Source organism: Trichosurus vulpecula, chromosome 2 (genome assembly GCF_011100635.1).
Source record: "Trichosurus vulpecula isolate mTriVul1 chromosome 2, mTriVul1.pri, whole genome shotgun sequence".
Lineage (NCBI taxonomy): Eukaryota > Metazoa > Chordata > Mammalia > Diprotodontia > Phalangeridae > Trichosurus > Trichosurus vulpecula.
The window spans coordinates 419,577,051-419,604,352 of NC_050574.1; the positions used below are offsets into that span (position 1 = coordinate 419,577,051).

At 39.4% G+C, this 27,302-nt stretch overlaps 1 protein-coding gene across 4 annotated transcripts in view; it reads left to right on the forward strand.

Annotated features, from left to right (window-relative positions):
- The window catches only part of GLRA2 (glycine receptor alpha 2), a 323,103-nt gene that overhangs the window by 223,741 nt on the left and 72,060 nt on the right, over window positions 1-27,302 (forward strand). For 3 of the 4 annotated variants that reach the window (XM_036745489.1, XM_036745490.1, XM_036745491.1), the window contains one exon: window positions 23,881-24,030. In XM_036745489.1, coding sequence (XP_036601384.1) covers window positions 23,881-24,030 — 150 coding nt within the window. The remainder of the gene's footprint in view (window positions 1-23,880; window positions 24,031-27,302) is intronic. The other variant, XM_036745492.1, reaches the window with a different exon arrangement.

Genomic DNA, 27,302 nt, shown 5'->3' on the forward strand with positions numbered 1-27,302 from the left:
TGTTCCAGACCCAGATAATTTAGTTCTTGAATTGATTTATTTTAATACTCCATCATCCATATTGGCAATCTCATATTGCGCAAATTCACTGGATAATTGCCAGTCCTCCACTCTACTTAGTGCTAGATAGATTGAGCCTGACATAAGGCTTGGATTATTTGGGAATGAAATCAAATGGTAATTGGACAGTTTCACAAGAAGATTCTTTTACCTGATCTCCAACTGAAGGCAAAGAAATGGACAGTATTTTAGCTTCAAGCTTCCTTGATCTAATTTTAGGTATTGGTTACTTGGTTCAGCAAATTGGATTCCTTCCTCATCATTCACTGGATGGGGATTTCCACAGAAACTGTAGCCCAGGAAATGTTTTAGAAGGTGCTGGAGTGTGCACCTGGACTAACAAGGATCCATAATTTTAAAAAGCTAACCCCTCCCCTCATTTTACTTTTGGTGAAACTTGTCTCAAGTCCAGCATTTGTGTGGCTTTGGGAAAGTCACCTCATTTCTCTAAGTCTCAGTTTCCCTATCTGAAGATGAAGGGAATGGCCTACGCTGGCTACCATGGGCGGGTCATAAAGTGTCATTTACCCACTTTATAGGGTGCCTGGAGCCAACCCTCCATGACTGTAAGTTGCAGAGCAAGTGCTTATCTACATTTATACCTCATGTCCTCACTGATGGTTGCTTCATATCTCCCACCACATCTTATCTCTTCTTTCTATTCTATCTCACTTGGCCATTCATCAGCGCCCACAGATTCACTAACTATCTCCATGTATATGACTCCCAGATCTGCAGCTAGCATGAGTCTGTCTCCTGACCATCAGTCTTGTACCACTGACTATATACTCAACAGATTATACTCAGTGTCTTCTAAGCATCTCAAATCCAACTTGTCTGAAACTGAACTCATTATCTTTTCCTTCAGACCTAGCTCACTCCCAAACTTCACTTTTACCATTAAAGGACCACTATCTTCCCAGTCATCTAGGTTTGCAACCTCAGAATCATCCTCTTCTCCTCACTCTTACTCACCCAAAATATCCACCCATTCAGTTGCCAAATCTTGCCTTTTTTATCCCCAAACATCCCTCATATACAGTCTTTTTTATTTCTCCATTCTCACAGTGGTCATTTTAATATAGATTTTCAATACCTCTTCCCTGGACTATTGAAATAACTACCTATTTGGTCTTCCTGCCTTGAGATTCTCCCTACTCCAGTCCATTCTCCACCCAGCCTCCAAAGCAATTTTCCTAAAGTGCAGCCTGATTACGTCAGCTACTTGGCCAACAACCTCTAGTGGCTCGCTTTGAGAATAAAATGTAAGCTGCCCTATCATTTAAATGTCTTCACAACTTGGCCCCTTTTTGCCTTACAATGTAAATCTTACACTTACATTCCCTTACACTTATTCCCCCTCTCACATTCAACAGTCCAGTCTACTAGCCCATATTCTACACAAAGCACATTCCATCTGTCCTTTCTGTGCCTCTGTACTGGCTGACCACACTGCCAGAAATTCACTCCCTCCTCACTCCCACCTCCTGTAATGCCTGGTGTATTGGCGATCAAGATGGGCTCTTAGCACTTATTCAACCAAGTATCCTTGAAGAGTTTTGGCCTTCATCTCCTTGATTAAATTAGGTAACCAAGGTAGGGCTCCCCAGGGGGGGCCCATGAAGGGAGGTCTGATTATATCTTCACTCACAAGTAGGCCCCAAACCCCTAGCTATTAGGTGCTAAGTTGATTCGGGGGTGAAGCCATCAAGGTCCTAGGGGGAGGTGCTAACTCCGGAGCCAATAGTAAGAGCTTAAGTCCTGGTCACTCGGATGATGATGATGGCTAAAGAGTACACAAAAAGAGAAGACAGAGCTATTTGCTTATGGCTCTCACTCTTGGAGGTGTGCTGATATGGAAACTCCTGGAAACTGCAGTTAAGAGCCCTTTGGCTTGTAAACCCTGATGCTTGGACTTTGTTAAACTCTGGTAACCATGCATTGAGATTTGAATCAGACAAAGTCTGTCTGTTGATGTTTGTAATTTGTTTGTATTTGCTCTGAAGTTCAGGGCATTGGCTTTTTCCCCTGAACCAAGTGAAGGATATTTGTATACTGGATTAAATTGAGATTGCTAACCCCTTAATGTTGCTTTCCTTAGTAAAGCAGATCAAAAGAACCTGGGCTTGCAGCATTCTGTGAGCTAGTTGTTGTTGGTTTTACACCCCCACAGCAGCTGCTAACAAGATTGTTACAACACCTGGTTTTCTTTGAGATTCAGCTCAGATGCCACTTTCTTCTTGAAGCTTTTCTTGATCCTCCCCAGATACCAGTACCCTGCCTCCCATAATCACTTTATAGTAATTCTGTATATACGTATATGTGTAAATATGTGTATATGTGCACATAATTCACACATACATATACACACGCACGCATACATACATATATGTGTGTGTATACATAAATATGTACATATATGTATATATATATATATGTTTGGCCTCCCCATTAGACTATAGACTTCTTAAAAGTGAAGAGTAGGGATAATTCTACTTTTCTATTAATTTTTAAAATCTTTTTTAACATAGTGCTTGGCATACAGCAAGAACTTAATAAATGCTTGTTGAATAATTGACTATGATTTATGAATGGGGAGGTAAAAGCACTAGAAGCTTCAGCAGCATAGATAGAACTCTGAGTTAGCACTGGGAGAAAGAAGCTGTGGATTGAACTTCTTTTGCATTCACCCACCAAATCTCCTATCAATCAGTCAATAAACATTTCTTAAGTATCTACTATGTCAGACACTGTACTAAGTACTGGGGACACAAAAAGTGACCAAAAAAACCCAGTCCCTGCCCTCAAGGAGCTTACAATCTAACCTGGGAGGCAAATATATACAAAGCAAGTTGTAGACAAGATAGGTAGGACAAAATTAAAAGAAGGGAAGCTCTGGAATCAAGTCAGGTTAGGGAAAGTTTCCTGTAGAAGGTAGGATTTTAGCTGGACCTTAAAGGAAATCAGAGAGGTCATTAATTGCAGCCAGAGAGGGAAAGATGTTCCAGACATGAGGGACAGCCAGAGAAAATGCCCAGAGCTAAGAGATGAAGTGTCTTGTAAGGAGGTCAGTGTCACTGGATTGAAGAGTGTGTGTTGGGGAGTAAGATGTAGGAAGAATGGAAAGGAATAAGGTGGCTAGGTTTTTTAAGAGCCTTGAATGACAAATAGTATTTTATATTTGATTCCAGCAGCAATAGGAAGCCCCTAGGCTTACTGAGGAAGGGGTCCTTTCTGTCCCTCTAAATTACAGTCCACTTCTGTACAATCTGATCTTCTCACTCCAGCCTTTCCACTTCTAGGTCCATTCTGAGAGATCTCAGTGCACTCTGTTTTCCCCTGCTGATTTTGTCAAGGGAAGCATGGAGACTTAGTCTTCCCTCTTTTTCTTCTCCATCTCATTGCCACTCAGCCTCTAAAACCTTGGGTGAAAGTCCATTGGAAGCAGGGGCTGTTCTGTGAGCATGCACACACACACACACACACACACACACACACACACACACACACACAGAGGCAGAAAATTGCTATGCTCTGTGGTCCTCCACTATCTCTGTGATATTGTTTCTAGGGCTTAGTCTTAACCAGATTTACATTCCTAATAGGAACAACAAACGATGTTCATATAAGTTTATATATACTAGTTGAAATTCTACAACCACTCTGTGAAGTAGGCACTAGAGCTATTATTACATCCATTTTATAGATGAAGAAACTGAGGCTAAGAGTAGATAAGTGGTTTACCCATGGCTCATAGTCATTGAGCTTCAGTGGTGGAGATTTGAACTCAGGGCTACTTGATTCCCAGGCCCACACTACACACTATATCAGGTTTTCATTTACATAATACTTTTGTATTCATATCTCATATTGCCTCATTTGCTCTTTACCATAGCTCTATGAGTTAAGTGTGATAAGACAGAAACCCAGAATCCATGGAAAAGGGGAGTTATTTTCTTTTTTTCATTATTTCATTATTTTCATTATTTTCATTCCATTTCATTTCTCACTATCTCAAGCTCACTATCTTAAGCTCACCGATGTTTAGTGTATGGCCAGCTTTTGTGTGAAGGTCCTTACCACAAGGGGGCCTTTGTGTAGTCTAGAGTAAGGAAAATCTGAATTCAAGGAGTAAAGGACATTATTAGCCCCCACCCTCCACACTTCATCCCAAAAAGTATAAGAAATGAATAATTCCCTTGAATAGCAAAATAGGAATGAAATTTCCACTTTTACTTTGCTCCCTTCCTAATATGTCTTTGGGAATTACTCTTTCCCATATATAGGGCATAAGGGCATAGAAATAGGAGATCCCTGTCCCCTCCCTTACAAATGGAAAAGGTAGAAGGAGTCTCCTTTGTCCTCTTCTACTCCCGGAAATGAGGGAATAAGAACAAGTCCCAAGGCCCCATACGCACTATGTTTCTTGAGAATGTGACCCAAGGATTGAGTCTGTTGAATAGTTTCCAAGTTAAAGAAAGAAAAGAAACCAGGGATTTCCTTTTCCTCCTTCCCTGACCCCTGAAATGTGTCTTCAGATGATTAAAGATGAGGAGACAGTGATACCTGGGTGGGAGATGGGGAACCACACTAATGGATTGAATAAAAAAACATATTGGAAGACACTAAGACTGTGTTCTGTCCTTGAAAGCCTGTCTCTTTTCATTGCAGTCTATGTGGAGGTGGGTGAAAGAACTGCCATTTCCAATTCTCCCCCAACTCCCACTCTTATTCCTCGTTACATATCAAATTGTGGTATTAAGTTATAAATGTGAAGCATGAATAATCAGCCTTACTCATCACCCAGGGGTGGCAGAAATGAGAGACAGCTGTAGCTTTGCACAGGGGACCTTAGCCACAGACTGAATCCTCTGCATTCTCTAACTCTCCTCTCCCAGTCTTCCTCACACTGGCATTAAACAGTGGCATGGTGACAAGATTGAGTGTTTTTCACTAATGACCCACCATCTATTTTGTTAGTCATTTTTTTCAGTCATGTCTGACTCTTCATGACCCCATTTGGGGTTTTCTTGGCAAAGATCCTCGAGTGGTTTGCCATTTCTTTCTCTAGCTCATTTTACAGATTAAGGAAACTGAGGTAAACAGGGTCAAGTGACTTGACCAGGATCACACAGCTGGTAAGTGTTTGAGGCCAGATTTGAATTCTGGAAGAGGAGTCTTCCTGACTCCAGGCCCAGCACTCTATCCACTGAGCCACCTAGCTGCCCCACCATCTATACCTGATCCTCTTTAAAGCTGTTTTTCTAGAATGATTGTCCCAAAGTGCTGACCCTCTCTTGCCTCGTCTCCTCTCCCACTCTTCCCATCAGTACTCATTTAAGAAATAACTAGCTATGGATGGCTGGTCATAAAAGGCTCATTTTGTGGTCAGGGAATTGGATCAGGATAAACCAAGGGTAAAATATGAGATAATTTTTATTGTCATAGAAGCCGGACTTGGAGAAATAGATGTATGCAGTCATATATCTGACCACACTGTCTACCCCTTCCCAATGATTGTCCATTGCCAAATAAAGTCCCCAAAGTATTTGGACTTCTGGAGCCCAAGATTTAGAAGGAGAATTTTTGATTTTCCCTCAGTATTCAAATCAAAGCTCTACTGATAGTCTTAGCTGGGCCTGCTCCCAGTGTGTACCTGGGTGGTCAATGGTACACCCAAGGTCAGAGAATCACTGCACAAAGATGATATTCAGAACAATTACTCATCTTTATAATGGAGCAAGGTCTACCAGGGGATAAAATGAATGACCATGGCTCATTTTCCTTTTGTGAACACAGGCCCAGAAATACTTCCCCTCCTTGGACATCTTCAAGCTGAGGTTATATGACCACCCATTGAACATGTCATGCTGGGGATTCCTTTCATGTATGGGTGTAATGTTAATGGGATTTGAAGATCTTCTCTGTCATTGATAGGCCTCAAGTGGAGCCCGTTGTGGGAGGGACTTGCCTTGGGGAAAGCTTGCTTGTAGGAAGGCTCACACCTTTTGCTAATTTCTAATTAGGCACTGAGTCATGAGGGTTGTGATGTCCTCTGGCTCTGAGAAGTGTATATATACTCTGAGTTGGTATTTTGCTTTGGGGGCTCACTTATGAAAAGAACCTTGTGATTCCCTGGTCAAGACTCTGAGTGGCCTTAAGTTCAGAACTCCCTGACTGCTCAGAGGTAAAGACTTTCTTGATCCAGTGGTGTATAGTAATATTGCTTTGATTCAGGCAGTAGAGCCCTGTCTGTTGGTCTTTATTTCTCTGTTTATATTTTCTCTGTATTTTCTGTTTGTATTTTCTCTGAAGTTCAGGGTGCTGACTTTTCCCCCAAACTAGTGAATGTAATTAAAGATTGTTGACCCCTTAAACAGCTATCTTTCCTAGTAAAGCAGATCTAAGAACCTGTGCTAGCAGCCATCCTGGGTATGCCAGTGAGGTTGCCACTACAATGAGTTGAACTAGATGGCTGCTGAGAGTGCTTTTTAATTCTCAAATTATGTGATTCTCTGATTCAGTCACGGGACTACACCTCGAGGAGAGGAACTGCGGGGCATGGCAGCTATAAGATGCTGATGAAACTCCCAATTATCCAGTAACTTCTGCTTCAATACTTTACAAAGGGATTTTTGTGTTCTACTATAGTGGATAGAGCACAGGATTGGGAGTCAGAGACATGAGTTCAAGTCTCAGTTCTAACACTGTGTGACCTTGGGCGATTAAGTCACTTAAAACCTCAGAGCTTCAGTTTCTTTCTCTGTAAAACATCACAAAGCTGTTCTGACAATCATGTTATATGTTGCATATTTTGAAAATGGAAGATATAATATAAATGCGCATTCAATACTTTAGTGAATCTGCGATCTCCTCTATGTGGACATTCCTTCCATTGAAACCAGCTGTGACCTAATCAGGCCTATGTGATTCTTGTCTTTGATGTTCCACAAAACATTTACCCAAAAAGCTAGAAGCTGTCCTCTAAATCTCCATATATCCAACAGGCAACAGTGGCATACTCAGGATGTCCATCCTTATTGCTTGCAACATGACTAGCCTTTGTTCTTTTCCAATCACACGTTACCTGTGGGATGCAACACCTCTGAGTGTTGCAAACAGATTAAAAATGTAATTGAGAAATATTTCACAGAATAAATAAAAATATGAAAGAACATAAAGTTAACATGTGGTTTTCTAAGTCAATATGTAGCCTTATGTACAGTTTAGTGGTCCCATTTCTACTTGGGTTGAACACCACTGCTTTACATCATTTCTTAAGCATATCACCACTGGAAGTATACTGTCATCTATTTGTACCTACCATGAATCTTTCCATTTCCCTTTAAGTGACCAATAATGTGGATTCCCCAGACTGGTATCCTGAGATTTGCAAATAGCATTACGGAAGAACATTTTTATTAAAGATGGATCTTTGTGTGGGATGATAGCAGTTCTATATTGTTAAAAGCACTGAAGGATTCCACAAATGCTATCTGTTCTGCACCCACTTTCCAATCTAGGTCCACCTCATTATTCGTACATATGGGTGTGTGTATGTGTGTGTGTGATGGCAATTCCATTGAATATATGTATATGTATATATACATATATAATAGACTTACATTCATATATATTTACATATATATTCATTGAAATTGCCATCCAACTGCAGGTCATAGGCACAGACATTCTTCTCCAATTAAATTGTCCCTCATAAATCATTAGATTAATCTCTTTTACATGATCATAAATCCCAATGAAGAGGCCCTGTGATGTTCTGAGACTCTGTAGCCAGAGGTGAGGAACTTGTGACCTCGAGGCCACATGTGGCCCTCTAGGTCCTCAAGGTCAGCCCTTTGACTTGAATCCAAGGATCCCCATACCTGCTCTACACAATCATTAATATATCGAGCCTTTGTTTATTGAGGACCTACTATGGGTAATCCAAACAATATCATCCACAAAGGGAGGACTTCATCAGTTATATGGAGTTTCTCTTCAATTTGAACTTCACAGAAGACATCTTCCATGACAATGGTTATTTTTTTATGTAATAGTGACTAGGAATGGTAGGTATGTATGTAGGCATATGAATTGGGGGAAAGAAAATGCCTCCCTTTTCTCCTGATTTACCCACCTTTGGCAGAATGCACATTACCCTGTTTTATTCCTCATCTTATATTAATGATCAAAGATTAATTGAAAGGAGAGTTTTTGGTTTGTTTTCCATAATTATATTTATTAAGGAGTTTCCTATGATCCTGAAATATACATGAAAGGCTCTGTGTTGAAGAAGACTCTTTGAGGCTGGGTTTTGCACTGAGTCAAAAGCTTTAAAAAAAAACCAACAACAATCTATAAAGGCAGGAAAATATTTTACTTTCTATACCTTTCCATCAACTGTGTGGCTGCAAAGATGTGGTCTCCTGCAGAGAATTGTTTATGTGCCTGCTTTTTCATTTATTCTATTTTCATTGAGTAAACCCTTATTATGTTTATAGACCATTCTCATAAAATGTTATTCAAAATAAGAAGTAGAAAGAGGTCAGTAGTTACTGATGTTTTCTTAATTGGCTTTTTGGTTGTTAATATAGTTCAGAATTTTTTCCCCACTCTTTTGGCATTTTCTCCTCCCTAGGATATCTGGGTGAGTCGGGAGGAACCCTTAAGGTTTTTAACATAATATCACTTCTAGCTAGACATTTCTCAATATGGATTTGATTTGGTTCAGCCATTCTTCCTAACTTCACCTTCCTAACTCTACTTTTTATAGCCCTGGGGCAGCTAGGTGTCACAGGGAGAAGAGTATTGGCCATGGAACCAGGAAGACCTGAGTTCAAATCTAGTCTAAGATACATTCCTAGCTGTGTGTCTCTGGACAAGTCACTTAACCTTTATCTGCCTCAGTCTCCTCAACTTTGAAATGGGAATGACAATAGCACCTACTTTCTAAGGTTGTTGTGAAGATCAAAGCACTTAGTACAGTGTCTGGCACATAGAAGGTGCTTAAAAAATATTTGTTTCCTTCCTTCAACTGGGGCCTAAGGTGGTAGGGTCCCAGCATTATCGCATTTCTATCACTGCTGATGAAAATAAATCGTTAAGGGACTTCCTGCTAGTTTCATGGGTTCAATTATCATTTCTGTATAGATGACTCCCATATCTCTCCCTAGGCTCTCACCTGAATTTAGTGTCACATCAACAACTGTATATTAGTCATTTTCAAGTTGATGTCCTATAGATCTTCAAACTCAACGTACCTAAAGGGGAACTCATTTTTCTCCCCAAACTCATCATTATTCTGAACTTCCTTATTTCTTTTATAGACACCGCTGTCTTCTCAATCTTCTAAGCTTTCACTCGACTCTTCAAGCTTTTTGGCTCCACATATCCAACAAGTAGCCCAGTCTTGTCATTTCTACCCCCATGTCTCTTGAATCCATATCAATCCCCAAATCAAAGAATTTTCCTTAAGCATAGGTTCCCTCTTACTCTAAGACCTCCAGTGGATCCCTAGTGCTTCTAAGATAAAATATAAACTTTTTGACTTGGATTTTAAGACATTTCACAACTTGTCCCCAGCCTACCTTTTCAACTTCACTCTGCATCACTTTCCTTCTCACATTCTATGATTTATCCCAGTTTGCCTTCTTTCTGTTTCCTCACACATGACTTTCCCTGACCCATTTCCAAATCTTTGCTTTGGCTGGCCCCATGTGTAGAATGTATTCTCTTTTCATATCTTTATCATAGAATCTATTCCTTGCTTCAAGACACAAATTTAAGTGCCCATTAATTGGAGAATAGCTAAACAAATTATGACAACTGGATATAATTGACTATGATTGTCATGATGATTTAAGAAATGATGAAAGGCTAGAAGGCTAAGAAATGAAGATGAAGGCTAAGAAATGAAGAAGGCTAGAATGAATGGTTAGAGAGTGAAGTGAGCAGAAACAAAAGAACGATTCATACAATAAAAACAATGCTATAAAAAGCAAGCTTTAAAAACTGTAAAAACTCTGAGCAGTTCAATGACCAACCATGGTTCTAGAGGACCAAATGATGAAGTTTACTACCTACCTCCTAACAGAGGAGTGATGGACTCTAGACTTCATAATGAGACATACATTTTTGTGGGGGGGGGGGGGAAATAAATAATGAAGGGGACTGTTTTACCTGCCTATGCATATTTGTTATAAGGGTTTTGTTTTTCTTTTCCATTTTCAATGGTGAAAGAGAAAATCAATTTTCATTAATTGGAAAAAACCCTTAATTAATAAAAGGACACAACCCAGGCACTTTCTGCAACGCAAAGCCTTTTTTCATCTCCCTCACCACTACCACCATCAATATCTATCAATATTGATATCACTCCCTCCCTAGCTAGCTTATGTTTATTATGTTTATTTTGTATATCTTTAGGTAGTTACTTGTTGTCTCTCCCTACTAGAATATAAGCTTCTTGAGGTCACAGACTATTTCATTTTTGTCTTTGTATTGCTAGTACCTAGTCTAATGCCTAGCATATAGTTGTAGGCAAATATTAATTGCTGGTATAGCACATTTAGGTCTCATGTCAAACTTTCTGCAGACTTCTTATCACTATCATTGTTTTCTGATGTATTAAGAGGTGCTATTATACTTCTCTGAAATGTTTGTTTTTTTATGAATGGATTTATATTTGAAACATTTGTTGACCTTGCTTTACTGTGGCTATTTGCTTGGCAAATGTGTTGGTAAGCAAAAATGGGCTCCTTAGCACTTAGTTTAACAAGTGCCCTTGAATAGTTTGGCTTTTGTTCCCTTTGAGTAATTCATTGAGCCTTACTAGGTGCTAAGCCCCAGGCCCAAACCCCTATTAGGTGTAAAACCTTAGTGGGTGTGGATTGGCAGCTAAGGTGGGGCCCAAGGTGGGGCTAACTCCAGGGAGGGCCTAGTTTACATGTCTGGGAGAGCAGAGGCTTTTAGACCATGTGGGTTTAAGTCCGCCTCTTTGTGATGATTCTAGGTCATGTGGGTGAGTCGCATGTGTGACTCACCCCTGACGCTGAAAAAGATATAAAAACCAGGGGTTGGCTGTCTGTTCTTTGGAGCTCTGTGCTGCACCAGTGGTGGCACTAGTGACTCTGGGCCAGCCCTTGTTCTGAGCTCCCAGGCTGAACCTAGATGTTGGTAACTGGGGCAGCTAGGTGGTGCAGTCAGTAGAGCACCGGCCCTGGAGTCAGGAGGACCTGAGTTCAAATTCGGCCTCAGACACTTGACACAAGTACTAGCTGTGTGACCTTGGGCAAGTCACTTAACCCCAATTGCCCTGCCAAAAAAAGCAAAAAAAAAAAAAAAGTAGATGTTGGTAACTATGAGCCTATATTGGGTCTGTCTGTTGATGTTTGTAATTTGTTTGTATTTTGTGTATACTGGATTAAAATAAACTTGTCAACCCCTTCACCTTGCTTTCCTTAGTTAAGCAGATCAAAAGAAACTGTGCTGTTGGCAGCTTTGTGGGTGCTGGCTGTGGGTGGATCTTATACCCCCACAGAAGCTGCTAGCTGGATTGTTGAAACAGGAAAGAGATTTAACAACTTTTTGCTAAGGTGGTTTCTAGGCTCTTCTGACCTGAATGTAACAATTATTTCACAATGGTTAAACTTTTGCAAAAAAAAGAATTAATAATATTCAATGTCCTTGCCTTTGTTTGTTTGTTACTTGTCAGCATCAACAGCTTGTTTGAAAAGTTAGTGTACCTATTGTTTTGTTCTCAGTATCTTCTTATTTTTATTCTTTTTATTTTAGTTTGACATTGATTTTGATTTTTGTAATTATTTTTATTTCATTAAATATTTCCCAAGTACACGTAAAACAATTAACACTAAATTTAAAAAATTTTGTGTTCCAAATTCACTCCCTCCTGCCTCTCCCCGCTCTTTGAGGAGAAAAACAATTCAATATAGATTATAGATGTGCAATCATGCAAAACATATTTCTATATTAGCCATGTTACAAATGAAAACACAAAGAAAATAAAACAATAAAAGTAGGAAAAAGTATGCTTTACTAGGAGATAGATGTGGTAAACAGTGCCTAACCCTTTTGGGAGGAGAGTAATGAGAAACAGTCCTTAGACTTACAAATTAGGAGGTCCTTGGCCTCTCTCTTATTTCAATTTCACATTATAGCTCAATCATAGCTATTTGTGTCCTTGAATTACTTATCCTTGTAGACTGTTTGCTTATGAAGAAAGGGAAAGTTTCATTCTTTGTATTCCCAGAGCACCACACACAGCACCCCATATGTAGCAGGTTCTTAATAAATGCTTTTTGAATGAATGAAAGATCAAACGCTAATACAGTAAAAATCATATATATTCAATTTTATATAGGTCCATAAGCCTTTGAAGACAAGCTAAATCAATCTTTCCATATTACTGATGGTGTTTTTATAGTAACTTAAAAGAAGTAAGTAATAAAATGTAAGCCCAAGACCTGGATTCTAAATCCTAGTTCTATCAATAACATACTTTGGGAATCTTGACCAGTCTTTAAGCAAATAGCATCTTTATTGGTGAAATAAGAAGAAATAGAAACTAGTCTGCCAATGTCTAATATGTTTAGTGCTCTACAGAACGTAGGCAGATATCACAGCGTTCTGCTCTGCCTGATAGAAGCAAGGCACTGGCATCTGGGCCTGAATTTCAACAATTGCAATAACAAAGGTTAATTTAAAATTATCAGCCTTTTAAATAGCTGAAAATTACATTGGACTGTGGCAAAGCAAGGTAAGTTTTGATTCTGATCGGAAATAGGCTTGATATGTAGTTGGGATTACTGAACACCAGCTGTAATAGCTTTCAACCCATTTAAGTAAAGAAAGAAATGGAGGAAGGGACTACATGAGTTCTGTTTTGTTTCCACTCTGCCTATGATCAGATCTCCTGAAAGCCTCGCTTCACCTTAACTGTGAATAGCCTTCCCAATCAATGGTTGTCCAAGGAAGAGAGTATGTTCACAGCTCTTCTGAGACTGCCTTCTCAGAGTCTGGCCTAAACCAGGTCTTCCTTTGGTCAGTGGACAGAATGCTGGGCCAAGAAAGACTTGAATTCAAATCTGGCCCCAGATACTTCTTAGCTGTGTGACCTTGGGCAAGTCACTTAACCTCTGTTTGTCTCAGTTTCCTCAACTCTAAAATGGGGATAATAACTGCACCTGGGCAACTAGGTGGCCCCGTGGATAGACCACGTGGAGTCAATAAGACATAAGTTCAAATCAGGCCTCAAACACTCACTAGCTATGTGACACTGGGCAAGTCACTTAATCCTGTTTGCCTCAGTTTCCTCAACTATAAAATAAGCTAGAGAAGAAAATGGCAAACCACTCCAATATCTTTTCCAAGAAAACATCAAATGGGGTCACAGGAAGTTGCACAGGACTTGAACTACTTATCATCCTTGTAGACTGTGTGCTTATGAAGAAAGGGAAAGTTTCATTCTTTGTATTCCCAGAGCACCACACACAGCACCCCATATGTAGCAGGTTCTGTGAGGATCAGTGAGATGACACTTGTAAAGTACTAAACACGCTGTCTGTTACCTAGTGTTCACTATGTAAATGCTTATTCCTCACCTCCCCACCCCCACCCCCACTGAAAACAACTACTCAAATGAGGAATTCCATCAATTAACTGTGTCATCCAGTCCAAAAAACAGTCAGTCATATTATTGTGTAGTGCCAATTATCTGACTGAATTGTTCACTTTTCAAACAATTATATTTTAGCCGGATAGACAAATCCTTCAACAGTCAGGAAGATGATCAGTGACTCAGATTGCCGTGGCCCCTGAGCAGATTTGGAAATTGGGCACTGTGACTGAAATAAGTATGATCATCTCTGACTTCCCTTGCTATCAGTTAATGATGTTATAGATGTTTCCTGGAGACCCGTCTTTGTGTGGGAACTCTGAGTTAATTTACCATATGAAAGCCAATTAATGAGCAAATGCATATGGAGAACAGGCTGAGGGCTCAAAATGTTCCTAGTCATGAGGGAAATAAAAAGGTAGATAAGAGAAGGGCCAGTCAGTCAATCAACAACCACTTATTAAGTGTTTACTCTGTACCAGGTGAAACTCAATCTGCCATTCAGGAGTTCACATTCTATTTGGGGAGACAGCATGAAGCAACTATATACATACAAGAAATATACAATGTAAATGGGAGGGAATATCAGAGTGGGAAGGGGCTTGGAGCTGCGGGGAGAACAAGAAAAGTATCTTTCAGGAGGTGGGAATCGAGTCGAATCTTAAAGGAAGGTAGAAATAACAGGAGGCAGAGTTGAAAAGGGAAAGAATTCTTGGCACTGAAAAGCAACCAATGAAAGGACACGGAGTAGCGGGATCATCGAGTATATTTGTTGCTCAGTTGTCCAACATTTTGTGACCCCATTTGGGGCTTTCTTGACAGAGATACTGGAGTGGTTTGCTATTTCCTTCTCCAACTCACTTTACAGATGAAGAAACGGAGGCAAGCAGGGTTAAGTGATTTGCCCAGAGTCGCACAGCTAGTAAGTTTCAGATAAGTACAGGAAGACTGGAAAGACAGGAAGACCCAGATAATGAAGGGTTTAAAAGCCAAAAAGAGGATTGATGTAAGAGGTGATAGAAAACCACTAAAGTTTTTTTGAATAAAGATTATCATAGTTAAATCTGCTCTTTAGGAAGATCACTTTGACAGCCAAATGGGTCATAGACTAGAATGGGGAGAAAGTTGAGGCAGGGAAATCCACCATCAGGCTGGTGCAATAGTGTACCCATGAAATGATGATTACAAACACCAGAGTGGAAGTTGTGTAAGTGGAGAGAAGGTAACACATAGGAGACATGTTGTAAAGGTAGAAATGACAATTGGTGATAGGGATGGAAAAAGGGGAGATAAATGCAAGGGATGAATTGAGGATGACACCAAGGCTGTGAGCCTGGATGGCTGGGAAGATGGTAGTACCCTCAATAGTAAAAAGATATAGATAAGTAGGGACAGCTAGGTGGCATAGCAAGTAGAGCACCGGCCCTGGAGTCAGGAGGGCCTGAATTCAAATCTGGCCTCAGACATTTGACACACTTACTAGCTGTGTGACAAGCAAGTGGCAAGTCACTTAACCCCAATTTCTCTGCCTTGCCCCCCTCAAAACAAACAAACAAGATATAGATAGGTAACCTCAACAGTAATAAGAAAGTAGGGAAGAGCGGACAGTGGGCTGGGGAGGGGGAGAGACATGGTGAGTTCTCTTTAGGAAACATTGAATTTGAGATGTCTACAGGATATCTAGTTCAAGATGTTCAATTGGCAGTTGAAAATACAAGACTGGAGGTCAGGAGGTCAGGTTTTTGTTGCTATTATTCAGTTGTTTCAATCAGGTCCGACTTGTCATGATCCCATTTGGGGTTTTCTTGGCAAAAAATACTGGAGTGGTTTTCCATTTCCTTCTCCAGCTCATTTTACAGATGAAGAAACTGGAGCAAATAAGGTTAAATGACTTGTCCAGAGTCATACAGCTGGTAAGTGTCTGAGGCCAGATTTGACCTCAGGAAAATGAGTCTTCCTGACTCCAGACCCAGGACTCTGTGCACTGCAACCCCTAAGTGCCCTCAGGAGAGAGATGAGGGCAGAATAAATAGATCTAAGAATTGTCTTCATAAAGAAGATAAATGAGCCAAAGATTAGATCCTTAGAACCAGTTAGATAACCAAGTGAAATAATAGAGAACAATAAGAGAAGGGGGCTCAGGAAAGAGCCTTCAGGGAATCCGTGATGTGTGGGCATGACCTGGACTATGGTCCAGCAAAGGAGACTGAGAAGGAGCTGACAGGAAGTAGGAGAAAGTGATGTAATGAATACCTAGAAGAAAATATCAAGGAAAGGGGAGGAGGGGTAATTCACAGTGTCAAAAACTACAGAGAGGTCAAGAATCATGAGGATTGAGAAAAGGCACTTAGATCAAGCCATTAAGAGATCTGATGCTGAGTGAGAGGAGCAGAACCAGGAGAACATTATACACGATTACAGACACAGTATCTGTGATGACTAAGTTTGATAGACTTGGCTCTTCTCAGCAATACAAGGTTCAAAGACAGCTCCAAAAGACTCAGGATGGAAAAAGCTAGCTACATCCAGAGAAAGAACTGTGGAGTCTGAATGCAGATTGAGGCACACTATTTGCCCTCTTTTTTTCTTCTTTTTTGGTTTTGTTTCTTCTTTCTCATGATTCATTCCATTCATCATACTTCTTTACAACTTGACTATTGTGTAAACAAGTTTAATGCCAAGGTATACATAGAGCCTGTATTAGATTATGTGCTGTCTTGGGTGGGGTGGGGGGAGAAAATTTGGAACTCAAAAACTTGTAGAACTGAGTGTTGTAAACTAAAAATAAAAAATAAATTAAAAAAATAAAATAAAACTAAAAAAAAAAATTAGAGATCCTTGGTAACTTTAGAGAGAGTAGTTTCAGTTGAATGATGATTCTGGAAACCAAATTGCAAAGGGTTTTGAATGAGAGGAGAGGAAGTAGAAGCACCTTTCTCAAGGTGTTTATTCACAAAAAGGAGAGGTACAAGGCAATTACTAGTGAGGATGGTCATATAACATGAGGGTTCTTAAGGATGTAAATAGCAGGGAAGGAGTCAGTAGATGGGGAGATAGTGAAGGTTAGAGAAAGTGGGGATGATAGAGGTTACATTCTTGCTGGAGAAAATAGGATAGAATGGTATCAAGGATGTATATAAATGGTTTTACCTTGGCAAGAAGAACCATTCATTCATGTGAGAGAGGGATGAAGGAGAAGATAGTGGGGGATATACATCTGAGATAGATAACAAAAGGAAAATAGTGAGCATGTGGCTAATGGCCTCATTTTTTTCAGAGAAGCATGAGGCAAGGTCCTTAGATGAGAGAGTGGGGGGAGCCTATGTCATCAGAGGCTTAAGGAGGAACGAAAAGGTTTGGAAGAGTGGCTATGGTGAATGAGAATGTGAATCAGTTATGCAGGTGCAAAAACATTGCCTTGCTGTGGTGAGGGCCCAGTTCTACATTTGTAGTAGACCCAGTTAGTACAGTTTCATGAATTTCTTTTCCTCCTGCTCCACTCAGTAGCACCTGAATAGAAGCAAAGGCAATTGATAGTAGGAGTAATCCAAGGCTGAGGCTCGGCAAGCCCTGATGGATAATAGGTTATGGGGACAAGGGACTCATGTGTAAAGGACAGTTGAGAGTCAAATTGCTTTACTAAGAGGCTGAGGCAGGGAAAGAAAGAAGTGTGATCAGGTCAGTGGTGATGGGCCTCAAAAAGCACTGAGGGACAGGGGTATTCCAGGTCTCAATAAAGAATGGGGTTAGGAGGGATAGCATGAGGAGAGATGGAATAATAAAAAATTATGGTCAGAAAAGGGAATTTTGTTCATGAACATGAAAGTGGAACATTTCTGGGTGGTGGCAAGGTCAAGGGAATGGCCATTCCTGTGTGTAGTCAGTCAATCAATAAACTTTTATTGAGTACCTACTATGTGCTAAGCTCTAGCAATACAAATATTAAAAAGAAAGGCCAGGGCAGAGCCAAGATGGTGGCCGGAAAGCAGGGACTGGCCTAAAGCTCTCCCCCAGGACCCTCCAAACACCTATAAAAATGGCTCTGAATGAATTCTAGAACTCTAAAACCCACAAAATAGCAGAGGAAAGCAGGGCTCCAGCCCAGGACAGCCTGGACAGTCACTGGGTAAGGTCTATCAGATGGAGCTGGGATCAGAGTCCAGCATGGGCTGCGCCCAGACCAACCAGACTGGGAGCCAGCCAGAACAGGCCCTAGCGCCCTGAATCAGTGAGCTGTGGCTGTTACCAGACTTCTCAACCCACAAACACCAAAGACAACAGAGAAGGTTAGTGGGAAAAAACTGCAGGGACAGAGTGAAGGGAGTTCACAATTCAGCCACTGCCCCAGGGGCAGGGGAGGAGGTAAAGCTACAGAACTACAGCGGCAGTTGCTTCTGGCCCCAGGCCCACCTGGTAGGATAAATTAAGTGGCAGATCAGAGCAGTAGTGCAGAGCCTGCTCAGATCTGAATCACAGGTCTGGGTTGGCAGTTTTGGGGGGAGGAGGAGCACTGGTGTGGCAGAGCTTGCTGTGTATAAATACCTCTGAAAACAACAGTGCAGCCCCTCAAGCTTGGGACAAAGTACTCTCTACTCTACAAGCAGTCATACCATGACAGAAAACTCAAGGGTCAAGCAAGGTGGCTGGGAACATGGCCAGGCAGTGAAAACAGACTCAGATTCAAACTCAGACTTTGGAATCTTTCTTTGCTGACAAAGAAGACCAAAACATAAAGCCAGAAGAAGTCAACAAAGTCAAAGAGCCTACATCAAAAGACTCTAAGAAACACATGAACTGGTCTCAGGCCATGGAAGAGCTCAAAAAGGATTTGTAAAAGCAAGTTAGGTAAGTAGAGGAAAAATTGGGAAGAGAAATGAGAGTAATGCAAGAAAACCATGAAAAACAAGTCAATTACTTGCTAAAGGAGATCCAAAAAATACTGAAAAAATAACACCTTAGAAATAGACTAACTCAAATGGCAAAAGAGCTCCAAAAAGCCAATGAGGAGAAAAATGCCTTCAAAGGCATAATTAGCCAAATGGAAAAGGAGGTCCAAAAGACCACTGAAGAAAATGCTACCTTAAAAATTAAATTGGAGCAAGTGGAAGCTAGTGACTTGATGAGAAATCAAATATTATAAAACAGAACCAAAGGAATGAAAAAATGGAAGACAATGTGAACTATCTCATTGGAAAAAACTACTGACCTGGAAAATAGATCCAGGAGAGATAATTTAAAAATTATTGGACTACCTGAAAGCCATGATCAAAAAAAGAGCCTAGATATCATCTTTCAAGAAATGATCAAGGAGAACTGCCCTGATATTCTAGAGCCAGAGGATAAAATAGAAATTGAAAGAATCCACTAATCGCCTCCTCAAAAAGATCCCAAAAAGAAAACTCCTAGGAATATTGTCACCAAATTCCAGAGCTCCCTGATCAAGGAGAAAATACTGCAAGCAGCCAGAAAGAAACAATTTGAGTATTGTGGAAATACAGTCAGGATAACACAAGATCTAGCAGCTTCTACATTAAGGGACTGAAGGGCTTGGAATATAATATTCTGGAGGTCAATGGAGCTAGGATTAAAACCAACAATCACTTACCCAGCAAAACTCAGTATCATGCTTCAAGGCAAAATATGGATTTTTAATAGAATAGAGGACTTTCAGGCTTTCTCAGTGAAGGGACCAGAGTTGAATAGAAAATCTGACTTTCAAACACAAGAATCAGGAGAAACACGAAAAGGTGGACCAGAAGGAGAGATCATAGGGGACTTACTAAAGTAGAAATGTTTTGTTCACATTCCTACATGGAAAGATGATGAGTATAATTCATGGGACCTCAGTGTTAGGTTAGCTGAAGTGAATATACAGATGTGTGTAGACAGAAGGCACAGGGTGAGTTGAATATGAAGGGATCATATCTAAAAAAATAAAATCAAATTAAGGGATGAGAGAGGAATGTATTGAGACGGGGAGAAGGAGAGATAGAATAGGGTAGATTATCTCTCATGAAGGTTGCAAGAAAAAGCAGTTCTGTAGCGGGGGCAGGTGAGGGGGAATGAGTGAATCTTGCTCTCATCAGATTTGAACTGAGGAGTAAATAACATATGCACTCAATTGGGTATCTCACCCCACAGGAAAGAAGGAGGAAGTATATAAAAAGGGGGGATGATAGAAGGGAGGGCAGATAGGAGGAAGAGGTAATCAAAACAAACACTTTTGAATAGGGACAGGGTCAAGGGAGAAAACTGAACAAAGGGGGATAGGATAGGAAGAAGCAAAACATAGTTAGTCTTCCACAACATGAGTATTGTGGAAGGGTTTTAAATAATGATACACATGTGGCCTATGTTGAATTGCTTGCCTTCTTAGGGAGGGTGGGTGGGGAGCGAAGAGGGGAGAGAATTTGGAACTCAAAGTTTTAAAAGCAGATGTTCAAAACAAAGTTGTTTTTGCATGCAACTGGGAAATAAGATATACAGGCAATGGGGCATAAACATCTATCTTGCCCTAAAGAAAGTAAGGGAAAAGGGGATGGGGGGAGTGAGGTAACAGAAGGGAGGGCTGACTGGGGAACGGGGCAATCAGAATATTTGCCACCTTGGAGAGGGGGGAGGGTAGAAATGGGGAGACAATTTGTAATTCAAACTCTTGTGAAAATCAATGCTGAAAACTAAAAATATTGAATAAATAAAGTAACAATTTTTTTAAAAAAAAAAAAAGCAAGGCCATTTACAATCTAACAGTGGGAGTCACATGCAAAAAGAAGGGGTGGAGGAGAGTAAAGCACCCAACACGTGGGCATAAGGGCCAACTTCAAAGAAGTTGGTGGGAAACAGAGATAGCTGGCCTAGGTGCCCTCCACAAACGGAGGTTGCAGAGTTCATCACTCTGCCCTCCAATCTCAGAGGGGCAGAGGGTACTGATGAGGTTTGAGATGATGAGGTTCCTGAGAGGATGATGGAGAAACCTAGGTAGTGCATCAGAGCAGGACATGAAAATTGAATAGACTGAGGAACTGGGAAGTGGGATTTCCAGATATGAGGGCACAGCATGAGGAAAGACAAAGAGTTGAAGAATAGCACGGTGTGGTGTGGGACATTAAGTAGATCTGCCTAACCAGAGTGGAGGACTCACTTGAGGAGTAATGGGAAATAAAGTGTGTAAGGAGAATGGTTCCAATTTGTGTTCTTGAATTCCAGGAAGAGGAGTTTAGACTTGATGTTAGAGGCAAAAGGGCGCTTTCATAGGCTTTTCAAAAGGGAATGACATAATGAAAGTACAGAATAAGGAAGATTTCTGGCAACAGTATACAGGTTAACAACTATAGTGCCTCCTGCCCAAAATTGTTGTGAGGATGGAATAAGATAATGTATGTAAAGTACCTTGTAACATTTAAAATGTCTTATAAATGTCAGCTATTATTATTATTAAAGTACTTTGTAAAACTTGAAATACTATGTAAATGTCAGATATTTTTATGAGAAATGACAGTTAAGTGGATGAGCTCACTGAGAGTATGAGAGTAGAAAGGAAACAGAGAGCCAAGTAAAAAAAGCATCAGGAATATGCAGTATCTTGTAAGCTCAAGGCTCCTAAGATGTGGAGTCCCTGGGGATTCCTGAAACCCTTTTAGGGGATCTGTGAGGTCAAAACTATTTTTCTAATAATATTAAGACATTTAATTTCTAGTAGAGTGAATATGGGTAGATATAATCCACATAAACAAAATGTCCTTGGGAGAGGTTACTCAATAATTTTTAAGAGTGTAAAGGGATCATGAAATTAAAAAGTCTGAGAACCACTGATGCAAACAAAAGGTGGAACATTTCAGGAAGAGTGGAAGGAATGTGTTTGAATATTCTTAGCCTTACGCTCTGGTGAATGGGTAATGAATACGAGATTGAGTCAAGGAAAAGGTAAATCAATAAATGACTGGCAATGCTAATTTTGTGGGTCACAATAGAATTTCAGAGGGCTTAATGATTTTTGAAAATCACTTGCAGGTTGGACTAAGATGATTCAGGAAGAGGTCACATAAGATAAGTTTTTTTTTTAAAAAAAAGAATGTATTATGGGAGAGTTTGAGCTAAATTCTTCTGGGAATATCTAGCTAGAAAGAAGAAAGGTCTTAGCAACGTAGAGCTGTGAAAAAGAGTAGCCATTTTGATTCTGAGTAGCATACACAGGAAGGTCATGTATTTGGTGCTAAGGAAACAGATGCCCCAACAACCCTGATAAATCTATAGGATGAATTAGGTATTTATTGTTAGGTCCTTTTATTCTAGGAATATGTCCACTATTTGGAAGCCATGTAGTGGCTAAACAAAATGATTAAGAGGCAGTGAAGATTTATTTATAAGCCACTATAAAAAGAACAAAATACATGCTCAGCATAATGATGAATAAGGGAGTTTAGGGAAAGGGTTTACAAATATTTGAGAGACATTAACACTAGGCAGGGAGAGAAGGATTTTCCCAACTTTATCAGACTTAATTCTCCTTTCAGATATGTCTTGGGCTTTGACAAACTTCTCTAATTACTAAGTCTTAAAACATTTAGAGGCCATTTTAATAAAGCAAAACTTTGGGGGCTGTGATTGTCAGAGTGCCATCATCTCAGGGTAACAGAGTTGCTACAGAGGATGGGATACAATACAAGGCCTAACTTCAAGACAAATCGTAGTTTTGAATGGAAAGAAATTTTCTAGGAATACTTAATGTTCAATTTAAAGGGATAATACAGGTTAATAATCCAACTATAACTCAAAAATTAGGTCATCATGGAAAACATCAGGATAAAATTAAACTGTCTGAATTATAGTTTAATTATGAGAACTTAAGTTCAAGAATTGTACTGTAGAATCAGTTAGAAGACATTGGGTAGATACTTATGTTTCATAAAGAGGCTAGGACTTCACTTCCTCGGAATACATTCAATGCTTCCTTCTTATTATGATTTAACTACTGAAACATATAGCACTTCCTGAATAGGAAGCACTTGCACATACATTTCATCTTTTGACCCCATGAAATAGGCAGTAGAAAGTATCATCATCCTCATTTTATAGTTGAGGAATCTATTGATCTTCAGAGAGATTAAATGTCTCTGTATAAGCCTGAATCTTGTCATCCAGCATCCACTGTGTTCCCTCACAAATATAATCAGGATTAACTAAGTACATTGGAGCTGAGTCTGTTTCCAAGGAAAATATATCTTAGAAATGTCCTTCCCCACACACAAAAAAATGAATGACTTGTGTAGGCATGCACACAGACACTAAAGAATTGGAAGGACATTGGTTTTTATCTGTAAATCTTCTTCCTTGGGTCCTATATGTTTTAGACTTTTCTTGAGTTTCCTTTGGCTTTGATGGCAAGTGAGATCATAGGATCATAGATTTAGAGCTGGAAGGTGAAGAAACTGTTGTCCATAAAAGTTAAATGACCTGCCTGAGGCCATACAGTTCATTCATGGTAAACCAAATGAATACTAAAAATGATTTAGTTTTTCAATGATTCAAGACATTTCATTAATTTGATAAAGTTACAGTTGCTAATTCAAGTGGATAAACCTGTAGTAGGTAACTGTGTTTTCACACATTTCTTACATGACTATTATTTGACTAGCACATAGTAGGTACTCAAAAAATGGTTGTTGGCTGACGACAAAGCACCAGGGCCTAGAGGAGACAAAAAGATGACTAAGACACAATCTTTTGTCCTCAAGAGCTAGTACAGAGATATTCACCTAAATTCAATACAAAAATAGAATGTGGTAAATTCCTGATAAGAGAGGGACATGCAAAATGTTATGCGAGGGCTGAAGAAGGAAAGTGAATTCCTGAGCAAGGATGATAAAGGAAAGCTTCATGAAGGAGGTGATATTTGAGCTCTAACTGGAAGGATGGAGAGAATTTCTGTTGGCAGACAGGTTTGGGACAGGTTTTTAGGACTGACTAACTTAAGCAAGAATTGGGATAGATTGCTATTTGGGTTTTAACGTATTTGGGCTTGAGGGTGAAGGTGAAGGTATACCTTTTGTGACTTTGCCTGGAAGCTGAAACATGACATATAGCATTCCTCACTTAAGTTGAGGGAAAAAAGTTCAGTATCCATTCTTAAAGGAAAGGGAGAACACCCTTTTGCTCAGAAGACTATCATTCCTCTTTCCTTTTAGGTGTCCTACGTAAAAGCTATTGATATCTGGATGGCAGTATGTCTCCTGTTTGTGTTTGCTGCCTTACTGGAATATGCAGCTGTTAACTTTGTTTCAAGGCAACACAAGGAGTTCCTGAGGCTCAGGAGAAGACAAAGGAGGCAAAACAAGGTACAGTAATCAGTCAATGCAGGTAAAGTCAAATGGAAAATTTCCAAATATGCATATAATCGTGCCAAGAAAAAACAATTCTCACTATTTCTAAACTGCTCCTGAACCAGAGCTAAAGTTATAGTGACCTAGTTTTTCCACATTGGGTAAATCACTGCTGAACCACCCATTTCACTTTGTTTCCATAAATATAATTTGATTCTACTTAACTCCTTTAAAATTCACATACAGTTGGTTCTTTTTTATCTATATACTCAAGTATCTGTTTTTTTAAACCCACCAGCTTTGCCATCACATAGAAGTAGTCTGAGTATGGATGTCATGTGCTTTGAATCTATGACACTTAGACTTGTCTCATGAATCAGCATTCTTTTAATCTGAAGATGGATGTAAAAATCTGTCTTGCCTATATCACACGTTCATCAGCTTTACCCAGTTATTGGCCCATAAGTTTGGGATTTGTCGTTCAAACATTCAAAGTTGATTCACACATAGTGCATCAAATGCATTTAGTTTGTTCTTCATTTCCTAGCCACATCTTAAAAGAATCATGTCCCTTAGTAAGGTATATATTTAGCATCAGATTTCTGTCCCCTGGACAATAGTCCATATACCATTACTAGACAATTTTCTATTCAGTTTGAAGAAGTATTGACACCTAGAGCTTCTTAGGACAACAAAGACAAGTTGTATCTATATCCATTATTGAATAGCTGAAAGTCAACTAAAAAATTTTCCGTCAAAAATCTGGATACTATAAATATTTGGATTTTGGACTGAATTTTTAGTAAGGTATGGTAGACATGGCCTAAGTTTATCTCTCATAATGTGAACATCAGCTTATATATCTTCCAAAAGACTAACTTTAAGACTATCATATGTTTATTGCTGTTCAGTCATTTTTTCACTTGTGTCTGACTCTTCATGACCCCAGTTGGGGTTTTCTTGGCAAAGATACTAGAGTAGTTTGCCATTTCCTTCTCCAGCTCATTTTACAAATGAAGAAACTGAGTCAAACAGGGTTAAGTAACTTGCCAAGTGTCACATAGCTAGTAAGTATCTGAGGCCAGATTTGAACTTGGGGAGATGAGTCTTCCTGACTTCATGCCTAGCACTCTGTCCATTGTATCACCTTGCTGCCTCTTTTATACTTATGGGTATGGCAAAATAGGGTCCAGCAAGCCATTTTGGTTCTCTGTCTTATCAATTTTCTGGAATTCAGGTTAGCTTGATGCTGCTACAGCAACCTATTGATAAAAGGTAAATAGGTTTTTGTTCTTTAAGACTATAACTCTAGGTTCTAGCTTTTCTCTGCTTTCTGGACATTTCAGGATACAGATTGTACATAGTTCCAATAAATCCAGAATCATAACAAGGGTAATGTAACTGTGATTCTTGCCTGTGGTACTCAAAGCTGAGGAGCCATAAAGAATAAGTATATATTTATTAGTCCAAGCATGACTTGCCATTAGGGGAGAGGGTACCATTTTATGTTCTTGCTTCAAACACAGAATTGGCTAGCAATAATTATAGACAAATTACGTATGATGTGACTGCATAGGGAGCTCAATTTCCAACTGAAGATTTAAAAGGACATATACAAAAGATGAATTTAAGACAAGCAACTAAGTATGAGTGCAAAATAATGGTACTATCCTGAGAGAATAATGACATAAATGGCAAAGCCCTAAATGAACTTTGCCTTGCTTTAAATGCTAATTATAACAAAAACATCTATATGACAGGCAAGAGGAAGATCAAAGATGGAGTAGAATCACTATTTGGGATAGTTGAGATAATGACAATGAACAACAGAGGGAAGGAAAAACACTCAATTTCTGTTTCAAATACATTTTCTCTATCAAAGAGAATAGCCTTCAAAATGGGAAAAGCTAAAACAAAATAATAGAGAATTGAAATCCAAGTGAAGATGTGCTAAAGAAGTCCCTAGTCCCCAGTGAATTCAAGTCACCAACCTCGTCAAAGACAAAGACAAACCATGTCACAAAGTGCTGAAATAATTTTTGAATATGATTGCTGAGCCACTGATAGTGACATTTGAAAAAGTATGAACAACTGGAGAAGTGCTATAGGACTATCCCTTTTCAAAAAGAAGGTTGATTCTTGAAACCTCAACTTTCAACTGCTGGCAAAATTCTAGAACCATTGCCAAAAGGATGGTTTGGGAGCATAGAAACAGAAGCAATCATCATCTACAGGAGATTTATCAAGAATAAATGATGCCAAACTAACCTAATCTAATAACCGTATTGCTTAAAAAAATGGTCCCTTGATTGGTAGAATAAGAAATTGCATAAATATTATATACTTGAATTTCAATAAAATATTTTTAAAAGTCTCTTATTACAGTTTTGTAGACAAAATGGAGAGATGTGGGCTAAGAGATAATGCAGATAAAGTCAGAAATTTTTGGACAACCAGACCAAAGGATGGATCAAAGTCCATTTAGAAAGCTGTTTAACAGAATGTTGCAGGCCTCTGTGTTTGGCTCTGTTTGTTTCTAAATTACTTGAATGAAGGAATAAATAACATGCTTATCAAATATGTAGATGATGTGAATCTGAGTTGGACAGCTATTATGTTAGATGAACAAAGTGGAATTTTAAAAAGATATTGATGGACTCAAGCAATAGGCCAAATCTAATAAGAAAGATTTTAATTAAACAAATGTAAAGAAGCACATTTTGGAAATCAATCGTGTGAGAAGAGTATGGAGAAGGGCTAAGGGATTTAGTCCTAAGGAGTTTAGTGGACATCAAAACTCATTATGAATCAACAGTGTGATGGAGGCATTCAAAAATAAAATCCAAGATTGAATTATCAATGTAATGACCAGAATGAAGTTTATATTCCTGCTGTCCTCCAACCTACTTAAGAAAATTATAATTGATGATACTTCCAATATTTTAAGGTGCATAAAGCACTTCTGTATACATTATATCATTGTTAAAACAACCCTGTTATGCAGGATCACAGATTTAGAATTGGATCATCTCAGAGGTGATCTAGTCCAACTCCTTTATTATACAGATGAGAGAATTTAGGCCCTAAGAGACTTACATGTAATCACATAGTAGCAAGTGGCAGAACCAAGATTTGAATCTAAATTTCGCTTTACTACAAGTCCAGCTTTCTTCCTACTACAACATGATACCTCTACTGGCTTGTAACCAGAATGGACTTTGTTTTCTTTGAATGACTCGGCTTACCTCATTGAGCTTTCCTGGACACTGGGGCTTGCTCTTCCGGGG